This window comes from Cryptotermes secundus, unplaced genomic scaffold (genome assembly GCF_002891405.2).
Source record: "Cryptotermes secundus unplaced genomic scaffold, Csec_1.0 scaffold544, whole genome shotgun sequence".
Lineage (NCBI taxonomy): Eukaryota > Metazoa > Arthropoda > Insecta > Blattodea > Kalotermitidae > Cryptotermes > Cryptotermes secundus.
In genome coordinates, this window is record NW_019736405.1 from 694,899 (window position 1) to 717,106 (window position 22,208).

A 22,208-nucleotide genomic window follows, 5' to 3' on the forward strand; every position below is an offset into this window, starting at 1 on the left:
GGTCTTCTACCCCATCTGCAAATGCCTTTCTTGACTCCCTTCTTATGTGGTCCTCACGTGGTACGGGGTAGGTGTGGTGGGCAAGCTGTTGATGGCTATGGAAAATTCTTCCTAGGATTCTCAGACACCCTAGATCCTTATTTTTAGGCAACAACATATAGTGGAGCAGGGGTATAGTTCCAAACATTTTTCACCTCAGCATTAGGTGACGAGTTGTCAGCTTCTTGCCTCAGTTACATTAACTCTGGAGAAATATGTTCCAATACTCATTCAATAGGAGACTGGATGGTCACCAGAACCAGTGTGGATGCTTTGGAAAATTTATTTGCATCTGCCTAGAATCAAATCCCAGTCCATTGGTTCTTAGGGCAATGGCCAAGTCACGATACTGATTGAGTATACCAGCCATTTCAGAAATGGGGGATGGGTGTAGTAATAAATGAATATTAACTTACTGGAAGATCCTGCCTAAGTTCACCAACTACCGGATATACTGATCTGTCTAAAGATGATGTCTGATGACAGGTATTTGTATAATCGATCAGTTAATTTTGTAAAGCGTTTACTCTTTCTCTTATCTAATATTCGTATGGTCATTACTGACCGTCACGCAACCGAGAAATGATGCTTTTAAAATAGCTGCAAGGTAATAAAAAACTCAGTTATAAGCATCTTACATATCATTGGCAACACTTTTCTTTATTCTTTGAGATATGGCTAATCTACAACAATGCTACTGATCAGGAATAATAACAGAACATATACTATATTTACAAAGTAGTCTGACTTCACACTACATACCCATGACTTAATGTGTTTTCTCAGTGATAACATAAACTCATGTCACATCTCAACATTTCACAGAAATTAAAATATTAACACGGATAACTATTTGAACACATAGCACACCTTACCGATCAGGTAATATTGTTCAACCAGCATCAGTTTTAAACCACCACATTATGTATGTGAGATTAATCTGCTTCTAAAGATAACTTCACTGAATTTTAAGTGAACCTACTCATAATATAGTCTAAATATCCCAGATAATCAGACACTGTGCAAAGTAATGTAAGAGTGTAAGAAAAAAAAATCTCTTCTTTTGCCCAAGCCACACACAAACACAAGAGCAGGTACTGTCATAAGCACAGACAAATACTTCATGGCCCTTTATTTCCATGTTTTTTCATGAGTAAGAATGCCATACCATGTGTACGAAAGTGCTTGCTTAGCTGAAATGATGTATCAAAGATTTTTCGACAAACACGACATTGGTTTTCAACAAGGTCAGGCGAGAAGTCTTCTAGCGGAGGTGAGCTTTCTTTATGTATTGAGGTATCTTCCATTTCTTCACCTTTTGCTGGACTAACGCAACAATTATTGTTCTGCAAATAAGCTTCAGCATTCTTTATACGGTGGCTAATAAACAAGTGCTTTTCCAATGATGGTTTTGCAACAAAACACATGCCACATTCCATACACTGAAATGCACTTTCATCACTATGGTGTAATTTGATATGTTCATGAAAAGACTCGGCACATGAATCTGCATAATGACACTTGGAACATTCATATTTGTGGCCTGATGAAGGGACTTGCTGAAGGACTGGAACAACCTGTCCACTACTGAAGGGCGTATTAGCTCCTACTTCCTTATCAGCCCTATCTGATGCTTTCTGTGAAGATTTCTTCTTTCGCTTAATTTTAGAAGGGACTAAATCATAGTCTATAGGTATATCACGTTCCTTCTTAAGGTAATATGCATTTTCATAATATCCTAAATTTTCATGAGAGTTATCTCTCTTTTCATTACCTGAATTGTTAGATTCCTTCTCAACACAATTTTCATGAAACTGATGGTCTTTATTGTCATTGTCATCATCATCATCATCATCATGAACAGCATTCCCATTTACTTTAGTCACATTACTAGAATTTGATGCTGTTGCTCCTTTCTTCACATACCTGATTTTGGGGTACATACGCTGATCTTTACTCAGAAATGGCACTCTTAAATTTGTATGTTTCAGCTTTAACTTATTTATCTTGGGCGACAGCACCAACAGCTTGAAATTGGGATGATTAGATGCAAAATGTTCCTGTATTTTAAGCCAGTCCATAGATATCAGCATTTTACAAATATGGCACCGATATTTATTTTCCAATGAAACATTCGATGATGTTTTCAATTTTTTAATATTGGTGGGACCATTCAAAGCGATACTGTTGGCACTCCTTTTAAAAACTGAATTGTTAGCTGAAACAGTTTCATCGCTAGCTTTAATTTTAGAAGTTGATTCAAGCGTTCTATTTATCTTCAGAAATGAATTTTTTTTAGCACATTCTGCACAAAATTCTGGAACCTTTGCTGCACCTATGCCGTTTGAAAAGAGAATCAGCTGTTCTCTGCAATTTGAACACAAGTTTAAAAAATGTATAGACTTTCTAGGAGTGAAGGATGAATTATCAGGACTGGTACTGTCCATGTTATCCAAGATCACAGGAATCTTGACAACTGTGCAATCTGATACTTCAGAAAGTACTGCTTCAGTTTCTTCTGCCATACTTTCACATTTACTTTCACTCAGGTACACATATTTATTTTCTTCTTTGTCATTCAGGTCTTTCTGTACTTCTTCCCCCTCCATGGGTGTGGCATTTTTTGCTGGAGCCCCAGTGTTCTTAATCTTTTGTGGTGTTGCATCAAGTTTACGTATAAGTTTCTTTAGCTTTGGCTGAGGCAGCACTGCTCTCTTCACAGATTCCACAGCAGATTTTGGAAGGACAACTAACTGCATTTGATTCTGAGGAACAGTGTAAACTACTTTAAGAGGGTTGTTGGCCTCTTTGTCTGGATGGATCTTAATCTTATGTGAAGCTAGAACCTTATTAGGAGATAGGGCTGAGGGAACCGCTGCAAATTTCACTTTGCCACTCCGAGAACACACAGCCCTGTGTGATGCAAAATCACTTTTCTTCTGCACAAAGAAACTGCAGTCACTGCACTGATATACATACATACGAACAGATTTTTCTTTCGAGTGTTCATTTATATGGGTCAGGAGCCGAGACTTTGGTATGACTCGGTTAGGACAAAGCTGACACTGCTGGTATGTATATGTCACAAACGTTGGGTTTTCATGTGTACTGACCTTATGATCATGTAATGCCTTCATACTGAAGCAAGCAATGGGACATGCATTACACTTATACACAGCTTTCACATGCTGTGTAAGGAGATGTACCTCCAGACTAACTGCTGTAGGAAAGAGGCACTTGCACCGGATACACCTGTAACATTAATAAAGTAAACTCAGCTTGTTTTCATATTCTGACATGTTCAACATACTGTTTGTGGGAGAATATGTTTATGTTTGGCTGTATTCCTGCAGACATCTCATGCAAGCACTGGTTTCTGGGATTTGTTTAAATCTTTGAGCAAAAATACAATATGTATCAGAATGCCTTTATTGTATAATTATTAATATTATTTACTTGATCCCAATACCAATGCAAGGAATGTGAACACTGATTCATAATTCAATCTCCTGTTTGCTTAAAAACATATTTATTATTTTACATTGAGGTTAGAAGACAATTATTTCAATTAGTTCCTTTAATTCCAAATTACTTGGTATGAAAAAGATAATCAAAAGGAGGTTTCAGTACAGATATTGCATTTTACCTCCAAAACATTACACCTGAAATCTTACAAAACATTACAAGTTTAAAACATCTGCTTTACACACGTTTCAAACGATGTCTGTACTTGTAATAAACTGTACTGAAGCAATCTAAACAACAGTGTGGATGGTCAACACAATCTTCACAACAACTGGTTACTCTGTGAACCTTACTCTTCTTTTTAATGCGTCTTTTGCATTATTTCCGATCTGACTGGATGTTTCCACCTTCTTGAAAGTATCCGAATCCAGACTTCATGTTCTGTTTTCATCTGGGTCTTTTTCAACATTCTCATGATTTAGCACTCCCCGGCAATTTCTTCCTTGAATTTTGTAATAGAAATATCCTCCTCTCTTGTTTTCTTTTTGTAAATGGAGTTTGCACTTGTAATTTCCTGTACATCTCACTGATAATCAGAGACTTGTTGAACAGCTACGTAACTGATCTATGAGAACAATTGAAGATTTGCCAGAGTTTTATCTGTAGCCTTGTGGTTTGATTACTGTTTCACTGCACCTGGTGACTCAGACTGTTTCATTTGAATGCCAAATGCTGAGGAGTGTGACATGTACGAGTATGTATCATGCCATTTCAGTGTCATAATTCCCCTGCTGCCAATTCACCCTTTCGCAATTTTGCATTGATGACTTCATATGAATTTCCTTCCTGCCTGTATGTAGCATGCTAAGATGTATATCATGACCATGATGAATGCTGTTAAGTCCTGTACTTGTGTTACTGCTGTCCCTCCACATGCAAGTAGGAAATCTGAAAGTTGCAACACCACTTTTGTGGGGTTACATGCTCCAGCATCTGCCATCCTGCCAGTATATAATCTTTATGCCATATATATATATATATATATACGTGTGTGTGTTTCACAGGAATGCACTGTTTCACCAGTAGTTGCCATAAGAAGGGCACAACTGTTTTCATCAATAGTCTTCTCAGGGTTGACCATTCCTTGAAAATTTTATATATGCATATCAATTAACACATGAATTTTCATACAGTGGACATTCTTCACTACTGCAAAAGTGCCACATCTGTAACAAGCTGTGGAGGCCCATAGGGTTGAGAGATGTTGAGGCTCCCACATTTTCTAGACAATTGGCTCACAGATGGCGGTGAGGTTGTCAGCCTTAAGTGATGGCTGCCCTTTACCCCCACCTCCCGAAATATTCCTGGTGCTCATTTCTGTTAGAGGCTGAGTCAACCCCAGGGCCATAGCACAGCTGGAATGATTAGGTAAACTGAAAAAATCCACCTCATCGGGATTTGATCCTGCGACCTTCCAGCTTGTAGCAGTGCCTCAACCAACTATACTACCGCGTGTCCGCTCATCTGTAACAGAAGCTGAAACTAATTCATACCAATAGCATCTAAAGCCTCTTCCTTTCCACCTAAGATCCTTTGCTCCAGTAATCTGTAGTAATAGGGAACTGCACCAAGCCAATCCATGCAAGGAGCCCTACAAATCTGCTCAACTCTATTTTGTAGGTGGCTGCCATGAATGCACTCTATGTTGCGTGATGTCTTGACTCATCGAGCAACTTATACATGACCATAGGGCATTCTATCAGCCAACACAGCAGCTACTCCAGGATCAATACCAAGAACTCCTGTAAAATATGCTTGGGCTGATTACCTTCAGGCAGAGCCCATCCATCAATCAAGGCCATTTCAGGTGGCTCTTGTACTCCACTGCTGACATCTTTTAGTGGCTGAGCTGCACTCTGTGGTGGAACTGATATACGAGTACAAGGTTTGCCATATCCTCTAGAATGTCCAGTGATATATGCATTAGGTATCCCGCTGTTTTCTTTCGTTCTCTGGAGACCCATGAATCAAACACTGGCACATTTTCAGTGTCTTAGGTGTCTTTACTTTGCCAGTCATACATGGGAATGGTCCTGTATTTGAAGTAAAAGGCCATGAAGTGGACACATATGAAATGTCAGATGATGAAAATTTTTCACCATTAAATAATCTTGTTGGAATGAATCATGATTTATTTGATAAATTCAGCCTCTGCATTTTTGAACCTTGAAATATGTATGATCTGGAGGATTCCATGGCATCAGGACAAGGTGGAATGATCTTAGCACCACCAGATCAATCTGGATTATCAGAAATAGATGGCAGATAAATGGGACCTTTCATGGAGTCACTGGTTCTGTAATCACTTTCCAATATCCCAGACATTTCCAAAGCAGAACAGGAAGTTCAGAAGTAGCCACATGGATAATAATGGCTGTATATATTTTTATAAGAAAAATATACAATTCATTCATTCATCAGTAATCTGTCAAGACGACAGGTCCACAGTCTCTTCCAAAACAGTTCCTCCACTTGATGCGATCTAGAGCTTTCTCCTTCAAATGAAACATCTCGCATACATGGTATCTCTGGTTTTGGAAAGAGACTATCCAGGAAAATTGATAATGTGGTAGTTTTTCCATTTGCTTTCCACATCGCAGTACAATAGGCGTTCAAACCACTCTGGTCACGCCTGTTGCTATACGAACTTGAACCATCTCGAGCATTATTTACTCTGTGCTTCAAGTCGCTGCTGATGACGCTGCTTCCGGCATCAGTTTTTGGTGTCTCTCTTCGTCTGATGCCTACCCTTTGACCTGTCCAGCAAGGGAGGCCCTGCCAGTAGCTACGCTACCGCTGGTATAGCTCTCAGGGTCCTTGGCATACTCAAACCCCCTCACCACGATTAGGTGGAGCCACCAACGAGGGGGGAATCCTCCAAGCGAGGGGATGAGTCTCAACAGATCGCAGCATGGCAACTGCTCTACCGAGTACAACACCCCGCCCGGTGTACCAGAATTATATAACAGACATTTACCTTAATTTGTGTAGTGCATCGACACAAACAAAATAAAACAACTGTCTCCAGCACTAAGTTCACTAAGAATTAGTTGTAGTAACATTAAAGGCTTGTGATAACATTCATACTGCAGTCCCATTGTTAAAACAGTGTTTATGAAACACTTGCTCACCTACAGCTAATATCACTGAAAGCAGGGCAAAATTTGACAAAATCCAGGAAATCTGGATTGAAATTATGTTGAGAAGTTGTGCTCACACAACAACAGTCACTGGTGCCTGCTCTAATAACAAGATGTTCTGGAAAGAACCAACTGCCTACTTTCCTTTGATATGACATAGATTGCATAGAAAATGACATGTCCAACAATTCTTAATTGCTGCAGGAACGTGTTTATCTAGCCAATGACTATCAATTATGGGGGATAGAATGGGGAATACACATACAGAACTTCCTTTGATATGACACAGACAGCATAGAAAATGATGGACCTAAAAAATTTTCTATTGTGTATGTACTCCTTGCTGCAGGCACATGTTTACCAAGCTGTTGTCTATCATTGATAAAGTACATACACATATAGACACACAGCAAGGCGATCTCACTAGCCTCTTTTTATTTTTCAAAATAAGGAAAGTATGCTAAGAAAATTGCCCCCAATAACATCATTATTAATATTAGAGTCAATTTTACCGACCACACAACATATTTTTATTATTATTACACTACATGTTTCGACCTCAAGAGGTCATCCTCAGGTGTACGAACACAGCTGTATAATTACACGCAATCACATTCGTCTTCTCACTTATTCGATCCTGTATCTTATTCAGGCCCACGCTCAATAATATATCAAGTTCCTTTCACAAAACATAAGTTAAAATAAGTGAAAAGACGAATGTCATTGCGTGTAATTATACAGCTGTGTTCGTACACCTGAGGATGACCTCTTGAGGTCGAAACATGTAGTGTAATAATAATAAAAATATGTTGTGTGGTCGGTAAAATTGACTCTAATATTAATTAAATACACAACAGGATGCAAGAAACAATTAAACATCATTATTGATATTTTGTAAAATAAAATATAAACAAATTATTTACAAATGATCTAAAATGAAATACCAGTTCTGGCCTGAGAAGAACAAACTTTAAAATTCAGTGTGGTAGTCAATGTGTTAAGTCATTCATTAAGAACAAGTGATTAAAAATACAATAATTGCACAACTCATATGAAAATTCTAATAAAATTCTGCCCTTGATGAAACTAACAAATATTAATGCAAAGAACCACAAATTATTATCCTCATATTTAATTAAACACTTATCACAAAAATGTTTCAAGTCAGAGTCAGAATTCCTACCGAGGTTTATATTGTTACAAGATTTTGTGTGTTACTGGTATAATCCCATGAACTCTTTTTATATAACATTCTGCAGACAGAAGAAGCAGGTTCTATGCGTATGGGCATGCCTGATGTGCATGGCAGTCATCTCTGGAAGTGCGACAATCTTCATGCTAATTTGTGAATGTGGGTGTCATGAAATTACAAGGGGGGGGGGGGAGAAGAGAAAAATACTTCTATGTCATGAATTAAAATCTAGTTATCCAGTCTTCTGCCAGTCAGTTTACTCAGAATGCTCAGAAACATCATGGATCATTCTGAAAAAGTAGAACGGTAGTGAACATATGATTATCTCACCTATGGCGGACTGACTTGAACATATGGAAGCAGGTGTAGAGCAAGTGTACAGACAAGGCAGACCAGAGATCAAACTCGTGACTGCATTCTGGGCAGATATATGGCTTCATTTGTCTGTGGATGCGTTGATGAGCTGAGAAACTACAGGGTGATGGCAAGATGAGGTTACATGTTTTACATTTGAACTGCAAATCAACTGGCAAATTTGAACACAGGAAATGATCCTTCATATCTCCAGTTTGTGGCACAGTACCACACTCCTTACATTCCATGGAACCTATAAAACGAAATATACTTAAGTAATTGTAATAACAAAAATATATTAGTCCATGATGTGTATGTATTGACCATCTTCTAGTGCACACAATCTCACTTGTCACTTCACTACATGTTTCGGCATCACTGTGCCATCCTCAGGTTGTTTATAAAATGACTTAAAATGTATATTCATCATGTACTATAATAAAATTTTGTTAAGATTTATCATCTTATACGTCATATTTTCAAACTTGCGTATTATATCAATCTTCCACTATGGGAGTCGTTCTTCCTATATTTTGTGTATACTGCATCTTGTGATGTGTCCTCCCGTAGTGGAAGACTGATATATGCGAGTTTGAAAATACGACGTATATTATAGTTTTCGAGACAACCAACCCCAGTCACAATAAAGATAAACCAAAAACAACTGGAGAATGTGAAATGTTTTAAATATTTGGGTAGCTTGTTAACAGATGATGGAAGGTGTACTAGTGAAATTAAATCCAGGATTGCCATGGCAAAAGCTGCATTTAGCAAGAAGAAGAATCTTTTTACCAGCAAATTGGACTTAAATTTGAGGAAGAAACTAGTGAAATGCTACATTTGGAGCATAGCTCTGTATGGGGCTGAAACATGGACACTTAGGGCAGTAGATCAGAAACATCTGGAAAGTTTCGAAATGTGGTGTTGGAGAAGGATGGAGAAGATCAGTTGGACCGATTATGTGAGAAATGAAGAAGTGTTAATTAGAGTCAGTGAGCAGAGGAATATCCTACATGAAATAAGAAAACGGAAGGCTAATTGGATTGGTCATGTTTTATGCAGAAACTGCCTTCTAAAAGAAGTTATCGAAGGAAAGATAGAGGGGTGGATAGAAGTCATAAGAAGACAAGGAAGAAGACGTAAGAAGATGCTGGATGACCTTGGGGACAGAAGAGGATACTGTCATTTGAAGGAGAAAGCTCTAGATCGCATTAGGTGGAGGAATTGTTTCGGAGGAGACTGTGGACCTGTCGTCTTGACAGATAACTGATGATGATGACGTGACGAATATACATTTTAAATCATTTTATAATCGACATATGATGGTGAGCAGTGCAATAGTTTAATGTAAATAACATACCCGAGGATGGCACAGTGATGTCGAAACATGTAGTGAAGTGACACGTGAGACTGTGTGCACTAGAAGACAGTCAATACATACACATCACGGACGTGAATCAGTGCAACAGGACGCTAAAATACAACATTAAAAATATATTAGTTTTCTAGAAAAATATTCCTAACCTCCAAGTAATGTCTGTCAAAGTGAGAACTAATGGTGGGTACTTATTTTCAACTGGTTCAATTTAATAGCAACTTATAAATAGAGAACATTTAAATTAACCATGTAACCTAATATCTATAATCACAAAAAATATTCAACAAATAAACTTCCAGTATTCAAATTCATAAAATAGCCAAGCAAACTAATATTCATATAATGTAATAATCAATTTTTATCAAATTTTCTGCTAAAAGAGAGCTACTACACATTAAAATCTCAAATGTTCAGGTTAGCAATGGAAGTTTACAATGTAATAAGAACAGAAGTTTCCTTTTTAACACATATTAAGACCTATTGTAATGTGATCAATTAGGTTTAAACAGTAAGACTGCACTGCTCTATAATGGGGAACTTTCACAAGTGTCAAACCAGTAACAAAGATATCCATAACCCATACAGTTTCTGCCTAAATGCCAGATCCACATTCAGAAACAAGGTTTTTGTGACAAAATTATCATAGTAAAACCACCCTATTCAATATGGTGGAAATGCCTCTACCAAAAGCAGATTACATTAATTTTAAGTTGAAGTATTAATTTCAAATGTTTAAACAGATAAACAGTGAAGCTATCGGAAAGTTCCCAGACTAGGTAAAAAGATAAATGCTGGCTTAACTTACTCAGTTTTGGATGCCATCTCCTTGGGAATGTAATACAGTGATTCCATCTTCCACACTTCAAAAGCACAGTGGAAGTCATTTTCCATACTAATGCTGAGTACCATAAGCGATTCCCTTTGGATGTCAGGTATTCTTTCAAAATGTTGTGCCTTCAGTTTCATTTTCAAGTAGGGAAACAAAGCAAAATCACAGGTGGTCAAGTCCAGCAAGTAGGGAGGATTGGATAGATAACCATGTTGTTGTTAGTCACAAACTCTGCGGTTTTCAGGATGTGGTTAGATGCATTGTCATGATGAAGGAGCCAGCTGTGGTTGTGCCAAAGTTCCGGTCTTTTTCGTCGCACACTTTCTCTCAAGCGTCTCAAAACATCAAAGTAAAAGTCAGAGTTGACTGTAGTGTTAGGAGGAACAAATTCAGTGAACAATCCCCTTCATGTCATAAAAACAATGAGCATCCTCTTTGTTGAACTCCACACCTCCCACGCCTTTTTTGTCCTTGGTGATTGTGGGCTCTTCCACTGTGATGACTGTTACTTTGTTTTGGGATCATAACCATAAATCCAACTTTTGTCACCCATTATGATTCTAGAGATAAAAGTTGGGTCCTTGTTAGTCTTCTCTCGCAGCTCAAGACACAGGTTTACAAGCCGCTGCTTTTGATCATTTCTCAAGAGTCGAGGAAAAAAACTTTGCAGCAACGTGGACCATATTCATATTTTCTGTTAAGATCTCCTGGTAAACTCCATAACTGATATCCATGGTGTCTGCGAGTTCATGGAATGTTCAGCGATGGTCTTCATGGACGAGTTCTCAAAATTTTTCAGCATTTTCTGTCATTTTGCTGGTACTTTGTCGCCACCCTGAACATTCATCATCTTCAGCTGACACTCGACCAGCCTTGAAATGTGAATGCTATTCAAAAGCTTCACGTAGCATTTCAAAGGCTTCGGTAGCAGATTTACTGAGCTTCATGCGAAACTTGATGCAGATACGTTCTTCAACTTTGCCATCCATCACGAACAAAACAAGACAAAACACCAAGTCCAAAAAGCACTCCTGTAAAAACAATGTGAGTTCACAGCATGGTGTCACAGGCAGACTGATGCAATAGGCTTGTGTGTGACCTTGGCCTTCCCTCTCATATTTCACTGAGGCAGTTACAATAACAACAGTCCGGGAACTTTCCGATAGAACCTTGTAATTATAAATCAAGAAATCATGAATTATCAAGCCTGCAGACAATTTCATGCCATACCAAGATTTGCATTGCAATAATGCCCTGGAATAGTCATATATCTTTTAATGGTATCTATCACACCACCATCCTCTTTAATATATGTACTGCAAAGTATAACTCACCTGGTAGTTCACCGTCAGGAGTCGAGTTATCTGTTGTTGATACATCAGGCACCTGCCTCAGCAGTACATCATCAGATTGCTGATTATTGTCTTTAGTATTTAATGATACATTCTTTCCACCACTGACCGGTAACTGCTGGTGTGTATTCTTATCAACCACTTGGTTTTGATGAACATTATTTTTGTTTTCTGGTAAGTTATTATTATCACTGGAACTCACTTCCTTTGACTCATTTTCATGTGATGCCACCTATGTGGAAAAGAATGCAAGTATGGAAAGCCTGTTTTTTGTTTGAATAAATTATACTAATTCCAGTGTAACCCTGTGATTTGTAAGTTTTCATACTATATGCCAGACTTCAATGAAGTTCTCTTTCCTACAATTTCAATAAAGAAAATTAGAAAATGAAATTTGGTACACATATGCTTAAAACTTTATCAGCAGAAACATTAATGCCTTTCATCACACTTTCAATGATACAGACTGACAGCCCCTATTGTTTACATTATTTATTTCATAAATGAACAAATCAAAGAGCATATGAACTCAAATCAGGTTTACTAATGAATCAAATACAACAGCATATGATGATTTTCTTTAAATAAAATAACTGTAACAACAGTCTACACAAAGTAAAATCAGAGGATGTACACATGTATGCATACTCTGTTCTGTCCATGCATACTTACGCATATGTGAATATGCATATTCATTAAAGGATTAATCCAGGAACTTCATGTGCATAAAGCTAGGTACAATGTTTATTTATCACATACCCAAGTAAACTAAAACAAAACTGAAGTTCACAGGACAACTGAAATTTTACTCTTTCATTTTATGAATCCTGAGTTACATGAATAAATAAACCTCTAGACAGCATTATTAAGCCTGCCATAACACACATACAGAACTACTGGGATGTCGCCAGATACCCTCCATTCCAATATACATAGTTTTATTTCCAAAAACAAGTTACTTAATACTCTTATGCTCAAGGGTACAATGTACCATTATACATGGCACCTCTGACAAGTTTTCTGGAATGCATCAATCGCTTGCTGGTGAGCACACCAGTTGTGAGGGGGGGGAGTCACTACCTATATGTAAAATAAATGATGCTATGTAAGCAGCAACAGTTGACTATACACTAGACAGTGGGGGTTTATATACAGCAGAGGTGTTGGCATTTTTCTTTTTACTATTACATCCAGAATATATGACACCTTGATAGACTCCTATCCAGTGCATATCAAGGACAAAAGAGAACAGCATGAGGCTGTCAATTCCATCTAGTATTAAGTTGTTAGTTGCTTCACATCCCCTACATATGTCTTTACGGTACACTTCTTTCACAGACAGGCAAGATTCTTAGCATATACAAGGCATGTGCCATTCTTTAGTAGTTGCATTGTTAGAACTCAGCATTGTAATGCTTCCTAAGCATAGATCCTAAAACTGACTTATGTCATTATAAGCATAAGTTGGGGTTTCTTATTAACTTACACAACCCTAATAACACTGAAATTACAAAAATTTAATTCAAATACTGGTCATTAGAATTTATTAAAAGTAATCCTATGACAATGGACTAACCTCAGTTATATGTAATGTACCCCTTACATGACATTACTACCATGGCACTATAGCGTCGATGTATACAGTATTTTCTGTGCAAAAATTATTTTGTAAGACCCTTTAAAATGCCTAACCTGATTATTTACAATTAGAGCTGAAGCTTGTGACTTTTGTTTCTGACTGCTTCCTTCGTGAATAAGACGCCCACAATCGTCCACAGCCATTGGGATAAACGGACCAAGAAGAATCTTATTTTTTGGGAGAGGTGACAGAGATACAGCATCTGATTCCAGTTCCATATCATCATTCTTCTCACTGTCTTCATTACTTCTGAGAGCAAATGATCCATAAGTTATCCTCTCTTCTGAGATATTAATACTTTCTGATGCGGCATCGTCACGTTGCTCAACAAAGTGTCCACGCAAGTGAGCCAACAAAGCACAGCGATTGTAGAACAACACAGTACGTGCACATGTACGACAGCCATAAGAGATTCTAACACTACGACGTTCTATGTGCCGCAATAAGCTGGACTCCAGAAGAAATCTGCCAGAACAATAACAGGGGAAATTATGATATATGAAGACACATTAATATGAAGTCCCTTAAAATGAATGTCACCAACTACAAGAACTTTGCTCACAAATGAAATGTTCGATTTTATTAAAAAAAATAGAAGTCACAAGTTCTAAGCTAAATTTTAGTGAGGTCACTCAAGGAAGAGTACTGCATCCTCATTCAGCTTAAATAACAGTGTAATATTTTAAAATATGTGGATGCACATTGTATACATAAAAACATTTAGGTTCTATATTAATTCAGAGTACTAATTTATTGCAGAACTACATTTACTTGGTAACTACAATTTTAACTACCATTCAGATATTTGACTTCATATACCTTATGCTGTAGACATCACAAACTCTATTTTATTATACAATTTCTTTATTAAAATCGTCACAACACAACATTATTAAGGTCACTGCCTACATTAATATTGTTGTGTTGTGAGAGTTTTAATAAAGAAATTTTATATTATAACACAACAGGATGCATGAAATTAAAACTATTTTATTACATACAATACATTTATTTCCAGCATAATATCCTTTGAGAAATGTTATATAATTTTCATAGTCCTTTCATAGCTGGTGGGATCTATCAGTTCCACTAAATCCTCTTCAATAGAAGTTCGGTGGAAACTCTTGATTCCATTACTATAAAGTGTTGCACTCTTGTGTGAAGTCTTGATATTACTTCAGAAAGTTCCCGGGCTGTTACTGTTGTATCTGCCTCCGTGAAAAAGATGAAAGAGGAGGCCAAGATCACACTTCATCTAGCCTATTGCATCAGTCTGCCACATAACACCGCACTGTGAACATGCATTGTTTTTACATGAGTGCTTTTTGGACTGCGTGTTTCATTTTGTCTGTGATGTATGGCAAAATAGAGCAATGCGTCCGCATCAAGCTTTGCGTGAAGGTCGGTAAATCCACTACTGAAACCCTTGAAGTGTTTGTGAGGTTCTTGGAGGACATCATTTAAGTCGGACAGCGGTTTTGGAATGACATTTATGTTTCAAGGCCGGTCAAGTGTCAGCTGAAGATGATGAACATTCAGGGAGACAGAAAATGTTGAAAAAACTCGAAAACTCATCCATGAAGACTGTCGCAGAACAATCCATGAGTTTGTAGACACCGTTGGGCTCAGTTGTAGAGTTCTCCAGGAGATCTTAACAGAAAATTTAAATATGCACTGCATTGCTGCAAATTTGCTCCCCTGACTCTTGACAAATGGTCAAAAGCAGAGGAGCATAAACCTGTGTCTTGAGCTATGAAAGAAGGTTAACAAGGACCCAACTTTTATCTCTAGGATCATAACAGGTGACAAAAGTTTGATTTACGGTTATGATCCAGAAACAAAGCAACAATCGTCGCAGTGGAAGAGCCCACGATCACCAAGAGCAAAAAGGGTGAGGCAGGTGTGGAGTTCAACAAACAGCACGCTCATTGTTTTTCAATGTGGACTGTCCAGTGTGAATTTGTTGCTCCTAACACTATGACAACTTTGACTTTTACTGCGACGTTTTGAGAAAATGTGCAACGAGAAAGACCGAACTTTGGAGCAACCACAACTGGCTCCTTCATCAAGACAATGCGCCTGCCCACACGTCCCTGAGAACTGCAGAGTTTGTGACTAACATGATTATCATTCCCCATCCTCCCTACTTGCAGGACTTAGCCACCTGTGATTTCGCTTTGTTTCCCACACTGAAAATGAAACTGCAGCTCATGATGTTTTGAAACAATGTCTGACATTCAAAGGGAATCGCAAACGGCACTCAACAGCAGTAAGCAAAACGAACTCTGCAGTGTTTCTGAAGGGCAGAAATAAACGATGAAATCGCTGTATGTGTTCCAAATATACTATTTTGAAGGTGATGGCAGCCAAAAGTGAGTAAATGAGGCCAAAGTTTCTTTCTTGACCTAGTCAGGGAACTTTTCGATTGAACTGAGAGAGTGCATTGGGAGTATAAATTGAAGAAGCACATCTGTTATGTTGTGGAATTGATGGGTAAACCTTTATTATATTGTGACAGTGTCCAGTGTGTTCTTTGTTTGTAGCTCTAGATAAGCCTGCATTTCACTATAGATTTTATGCTTTTTAAGAGGCTGCCTAAAACAAATGTAAAATCAGGGAAATAAGAATGTTGAAACATAAAGAAAGCTGTGGTCTTCTTTATGCCAAAACTTTGGCAAATCATTAAAATATATATGTTTGAACACCAACAATGTAAATATACAAGGTGCGACAATTTAATTCCCGGAATCGTCACAGCATATCGCTGGGGTGTTGAGTCAGGCAAACTCATGTACCCAAGCACGTTTGGACATGTTCCAATTTGCGTTTACATGAGCCACAGATCAAATGAGTTGTCCCCTCCCTAGCAGCAGAGCAAGTAGTACATGTCCCTGGTATACTGTTGGCAGAAAAATGAGTGATAAAAATCTGCAGCAGTGGGTAAACATCAAGTTTTCTGTGGAGATTAGTTAGAACTATTAACAGTGGCTTATGCTGAATATGCTATGAAGAAATAGTGTTTTCGAATGGCACAGGCTGTTTAAGGAAGGGTGAGAAGATGTGCAAGATGACCTAAGAAGTGGGCAGCAAATACGCAAAGGACAGATGCAAATGTGGACAGAGTATGAACATTGGTGCGCTCAGGTCGAAAATTAGGTGTGAGACAAATAGCAGAAGAATTGAATATGAATAGGGAAACAGTGGAACAGATCATTACGGATGATTTAAGAATGAGAAAAATTTGCTCAAAGATCTCGAATCTTGACAGATAAACAGAAACAACATCGGTTTAACATTTTATCTGATCTTTTACACAATGTAGAGATGTTTGAATGGGTCATTACTGGTGATGAACGTGTTTTCAATATGACCTGGAAACAAAAGGCCATAGAGCATGCTGTGGAAAACACAGAATTCACATGTTTCGCTTGCAGCTTAAGACCGTGCTTGTGTGTTTCTTTGATCACAAGAGGATAGTTCACTATGAATTCATTGCACAAGGACAAAGGGCGAATCAAAGGTGTAATTTAAAGTGCTGACAAGGTTAAAGCAATCTGTTTGGAGGAAAAGACCCGAATTCTGGCATGACAAGTGGATTCTGCACCATGACAATACCTTTCGCATGTTGCATTAGGAGTCTGCGAGTTCCTGGCTAAGAAATCCATTACAAAAATGGACCATCCACCTTATTCGTCTGACTTAGCTACCTGCGACTTTTGGCTCTTTCCAAAATTAAAAAATGCCCTGAAGAGAAAACAATTTGCTGAAATTCCTGACATCCAATGAAATGTGATGTTACTGCGAGGAACTGTGAATAACGATTTTCAAGACTGTTTCCGGCAGTGGCACCATCGTCTTACGAAGTGTACAGCTTCACAAGGAGAGTATTTTGAAAGCGACAGCAGCCACTAGTGCACAGATAAGTAAATTTTGCTTTCACAGGGCCATTCCATGAATTCAATTGTCACAACTTGTAAATGTAAATGAAAATACAGTTCTTGGTTTACTTTATAGTGCTTTATCAACTGCTGTGTGCATGTAACTTTGGTAAGAAGAGATGGCGATTATTTCTGGTGAATGGAAAGGATGTGGAAAGAAGTAGACATGGCCTATTTCAAGGCACTATCCCAGGATTTGCCTGGAAGTGCTGGCAAATACAGTACATACCTAGTTACACTATTTCTCCAACCAGTCTTTTGTTTCTTTTGTTCTCCAGCTCTGTCTGTATAATTCATTCTCAGCTTCACTACACATTACAATAATACTGTGCTTGGTATCAAATTGATGTACGTGCTTTCTATCTGCTTCCAGTTCTAGTCAAATGTTGATCTAACACCTGGTTGATGGTGTGGACTCCACACAGTTGCATGTTGGTTAGTCCTCAAACTGCATTCCAAGAGGCTGTAAACTGAGCCAGTCATCCTCTTCACTTTCAGTGAGTTTCATTGCACTGTCATCATTGCTGCTCACATAATCAATTGAGAAACTACATTTCACAAAGCAGTTCTTGATTGTACTGGATGTTAGTAACCTCCAGGGTTCTGCTATTAAGTGCATTGCAGGCAACAGATCCAGCTTCATCTGTGCAACATCTAGCATGGTTGCAGTCTTTGAAATCAGCTGCTTTCTGTAATGGCAATTGAATTCATGGATGGTTCTCAAATATAAAGGCTGTGGCTGGCTCATATAGTTAGCTGGGAAAAACAGAACTCTGATGTTGCTGAAAAATGTAATGTTCTTCAGATTAGCAGCAAACTGATAAAAGCTACATTTTGAGACTTTTTAACCCCGTTTTCTAACTAGTTGTGTGAAGTATCACTGATATAGTTTGGCAGTCATCCAGGAACATGAATTACATTCATATTTGGTAGTCAGTCTCTTGACATTCTTGAAGCAACATGGGCTACTATATTTTCCTATTACTGGAGTGGTAGTTTATCACTACCATCTTCACTGAGCATGAGGAACACAGTAACCCACTGTTTAGGTTCTGTACCACTACGGTAAAAGTGTCACCAGAAAGTGAGGGTTTTCCTAGGTTGTGGGCTGAAAAATAGTGACCTATCTCATCAACATTATTTAATGTCACAGAGGGCATAACATTCAACTTCTTGCAATAGTTGGTAATTTTTCCAGGCTTCTACAGTTTCTGAATCAACATTCCTGCTCTCACCTGATGGATTTCTGTAAGCCTCTTCATTCACCCACTGGAAGCAGAAAAGCTAGCTATTTTCAGATTAGCAGAGATGTGTAAGCCCTTCTCCTTGAAGTGGGTGTTGACTAGGGAAGAATTACTCTTACATGATTGCTTGAACTATGCAGCAAATGCAGATTCCAGTACTTGCAGTGAAGTACATTTCAAAGACTTCTACTGCTTGGAGAAAGGTCCATGCTACATGAATTTTTTTCAATTTAACGGTTCTCCACAATAGGTAGCAGTAACATAGCGCTCGCGTAATAGGCGAGTAATCATCCCGCATCCTGGTAGCTATGCAATGCGCGGTGACGTCACGAGCGGAGCCGACGTTAGCCGAGTTCCCGCAACCTTGAAGCTATGCAAAGCGAATCAACAGCGGTGACGTCACCGAGGGATATCACAGTTGCTAGGCAGCAGTCAACAACTCCGGACAGCGTGGCTAGCAACACGGCACCAGACAACAATTGTCCGATCAAGGCTACATAAGGAGCAGCGAAGGCTATTCACAGTCAGTCAGTGAGTCCTGGAGCTACCTCCGAGTCAGTCCTCGAGCTACCTCCGAGTTAGTTCCGAGTTAGCCAGCAAGTAGTCAGTTGTATTCTGGCATTTGGAGTGTACTAATTGTGATACTGCAGATAGCAATAATCGTAAATCTGTAATTTGGGTGATTGTAAGTGCGAATGTGAAATAAAATTCGCTATATCAAATACGGTGTGAAGTTATTTGTTGCGATATACGCCCAATACGCGACAATATATATATGTTCTCTTAATGTGCATGTGTGTTTAAGGTGGTGGGTTGTATTCTCTCCTGTCATGCATTGTGCTGTGTGTCTGGTTTTCAAATGCTTTTATCACTTACTAAGTGATTTTGGTTTTCCTTTATTATTCACATTCCATCTTCTTGCTGTGAAATTTGTCTTAGTCTATAATAAAATTTGGGAGGTCATATGGGGATATGAAAATTGAATAACTGAACCTGGGTGCACTTGTTAAATACTTATGAAGACACAATGGTCACTGCTGTGGAATTTATCGATACTCCAATAGACAACCATTTCTGAAAGTCTGTGGGCCCTGAAAAGGGCAGTTTGTTGTACATTCGTGCGCTGGAGAGTTGCGGCAAGTAGCAAGGTGAGGTTGCTGGAGACTTGTGGCAACTACGTCAGTTGCCTGGTCGCTGGAGACTTGCGGCAATTATGTCGGTTGACTGGCCGCAGAGCGTGGTCACTGGAGACTTGTGGCAGCTGAGCCAGTTGCCCGGTGTATTGGGCATGACCACCGGAGAGCCGAGGCAGCCGTCCCTGATGCAGTGAAGAACCGATGACTCTGGACTAAGTGTGATGGCTGACTGGCTGATGTGGTCACTGATGATTGCGAGTTTTGGGCTCCGCCTTTTATACCATGCTTGATGGAGGAGCGAAACTTGCAGTTGCGATTGTGAGTGCTGATTGGCTAGTGCATGTGATGATCTGAATGTGGGCTAGACAGCGAGCGCAGTATAAATGCGAGCGTTGGAAGCAATGTGATTGGTTAGCGCATGTGATGTTTTACAGGTGTGTTGGATATGGAGTACTGAATAAATATGAGCGTCGACAGCAATATGTGGCAATGTGCTATTGACTTAGGAGTGAGTGTTGTCCGTTGATCAGCGAAACAGCGTGATAGTATGTGGGATGTTCCCACACTGTGTTGTAATGGTTCTCTTTTGGTATTTGTCAGGCAAGGGAGAGAGAAAATATGCTCACTGGGTTACTGTTATACTAACACCCATCAGGTTCAAAGCTGGCCTAGCACACGTGAGCTGTCACTTGGCTGAATTTTGATGTGTGGATAGAAGCATCGGTCACATGGGGGAACTGGATTCTCAGTTGTGGTGTGTCCATTCTGGTGTTGCTCTTGTTGTAAGGTTTTACTGCGACACTAATGCATCACTCATAGGCTGCCTAAATTTGCGAACTGTTACTGTAATATCTATTATGGACCATGGAGGCGGAAAAATCCCCTCACGTGCTAGGCTGCAGTGAAGACACACTGTATGGGCAAGAATCATTTCCAGCCATATATTAGCCAATTGATACCGTAGCACGTAGACCCAGTGCTGGGCAATGACTGTGAGATAAGCAAATATACAAGAGCCACTGCTGATCAACAGTTTCACAAACGAACATGTTCCCAGGGAATGATTGAACCAAAATGAGCAGTTTCTTTGATGTGGTCTGAGCTGAGGTGTTATAGGTGGGATAAGTTTGGTTGCAGTCAGTTATATGAGGCTTAAACTTGGTGGTGGTCATGCATATGACTGTTCAAGTGACTAGACTGCTGTCATAGCATGAGCTACTAACGATAGGACATGATCTGCTGTACTGAGCCTGGACTGACAGGGGCACTGTATATGCTGTATATACACACACATTTAATGACATGTAAAATATAAACTGTACATATTAACAACAGACTTATTACTGCTGACTGTGACTCTGGCAAATGATAGACCCATCCTCTCATCATAGACAGCGACCCACATCAACAAACCTGCAACTGTCTGACAGTAATAAAGATCTGGTCCTAAGCCCCAGATGGGTGCTTTATTCCAAGACAGGCTGGCTGGCTGACTGACCGTTGATCTTAACATAACTTTGACTTTGACTTGAATTCAGTCAGTCATTTGCCAGCCAGTAAGGATGTGAGCAGAGGACGCCGTTACGATCCGTTACCAGGAAACGACTAATGAGGAAAAAAAACTGAGAAGACTTAGTACGTGCTTTAGTGAGAAGAGTAGTGCATCAATTAGCAACAATGTTATAATTACTTGCAGTTACAATCTGTAAATATGCAATAAACCCAATTACCAATCTGAACTCCATCTACAGTCACTCCAACATATGACAATTTTTATTTTCAGATGGAACAAGTTGCGACTGCTAACAAGGAAGGAGTTCTATTGCATCAGATAAGATATTATGAGAATTAAGCTACAAAATGTAATTTGTGTAAATTTTCATATCCAGCACTAGAAAAATGAAGTACAAATTCAGGAAAAAGCATAAAGTTGAGGAAACATAAAATCTGTCACATTTTAACATTTATGTTATGAATACTATGCCGAACAATGCAAAAAGTGTGTAAACTCGTGAAAAACGTAAAATCTGAGATTGCAGAATCAAAGTTTCACTGTATTTTGATGTACGAGGGTAATTCCAAAAGTAAGGTCTCCTATGTTTGAAAATATAAAATAAACATTTATTTTCAATTTTGGATACATCAGTTGAATCTTGAACATGTACTCATTTCTCTACATAATCGCCATTTCGGTCGATGCATTTTTGTAGGCGCAGTGGCAGTTTTTGTATGCCCATGTCATACCAGTTCACCTCCATGCTGTTCAGGAAACTTCGAACCTCAGCTTTCACCTCATCGTCGTTATTGAAGCGCTTTCCAGACAAATGTTCTTTCAACTTTGGAAAGAGATGGTAGTCACTGGGCACCAAGTCCGGACTATAGGGTGGATGGGTGATGATGTTCCATCCAAACTGTTGCAGTTGAGCGACGGTTTGTCAGGCA

General features: G+C 38.9%; 1 protein-coding gene across 1 annotated transcript in view; it reads right to left on the bottom strand.

The window, feature by feature from the left end:
* Positions 1-678: 678 nt before the first annotated feature.
* LOC111869886 (zinc finger protein 91) overlaps positions 679-22,208 on the bottom strand; it is a 24,967-nt gene continuing 3,437 nt past the window's right edge. Inside the window, exons 2-5 of the mRNA XM_023861736.2 lie at positions 13,502-13,913; positions 11,792-12,041; positions 8,227-8,503; positions 679-3,291 (exon numbers count right to left, since the gene is read on the bottom strand). Coding sequence (XP_023717504.1) covers positions 1,161-3,291; positions 8,227-8,503; positions 11,792-12,041; positions 13,502-13,913 — 3,070 coding nt within the window. The 3' untranslated portion in view covers positions 679-1,160. The remainder of the gene's footprint in view (positions 3,292-8,226; positions 8,504-11,791; positions 12,042-13,501; positions 13,914-22,208) is intronic.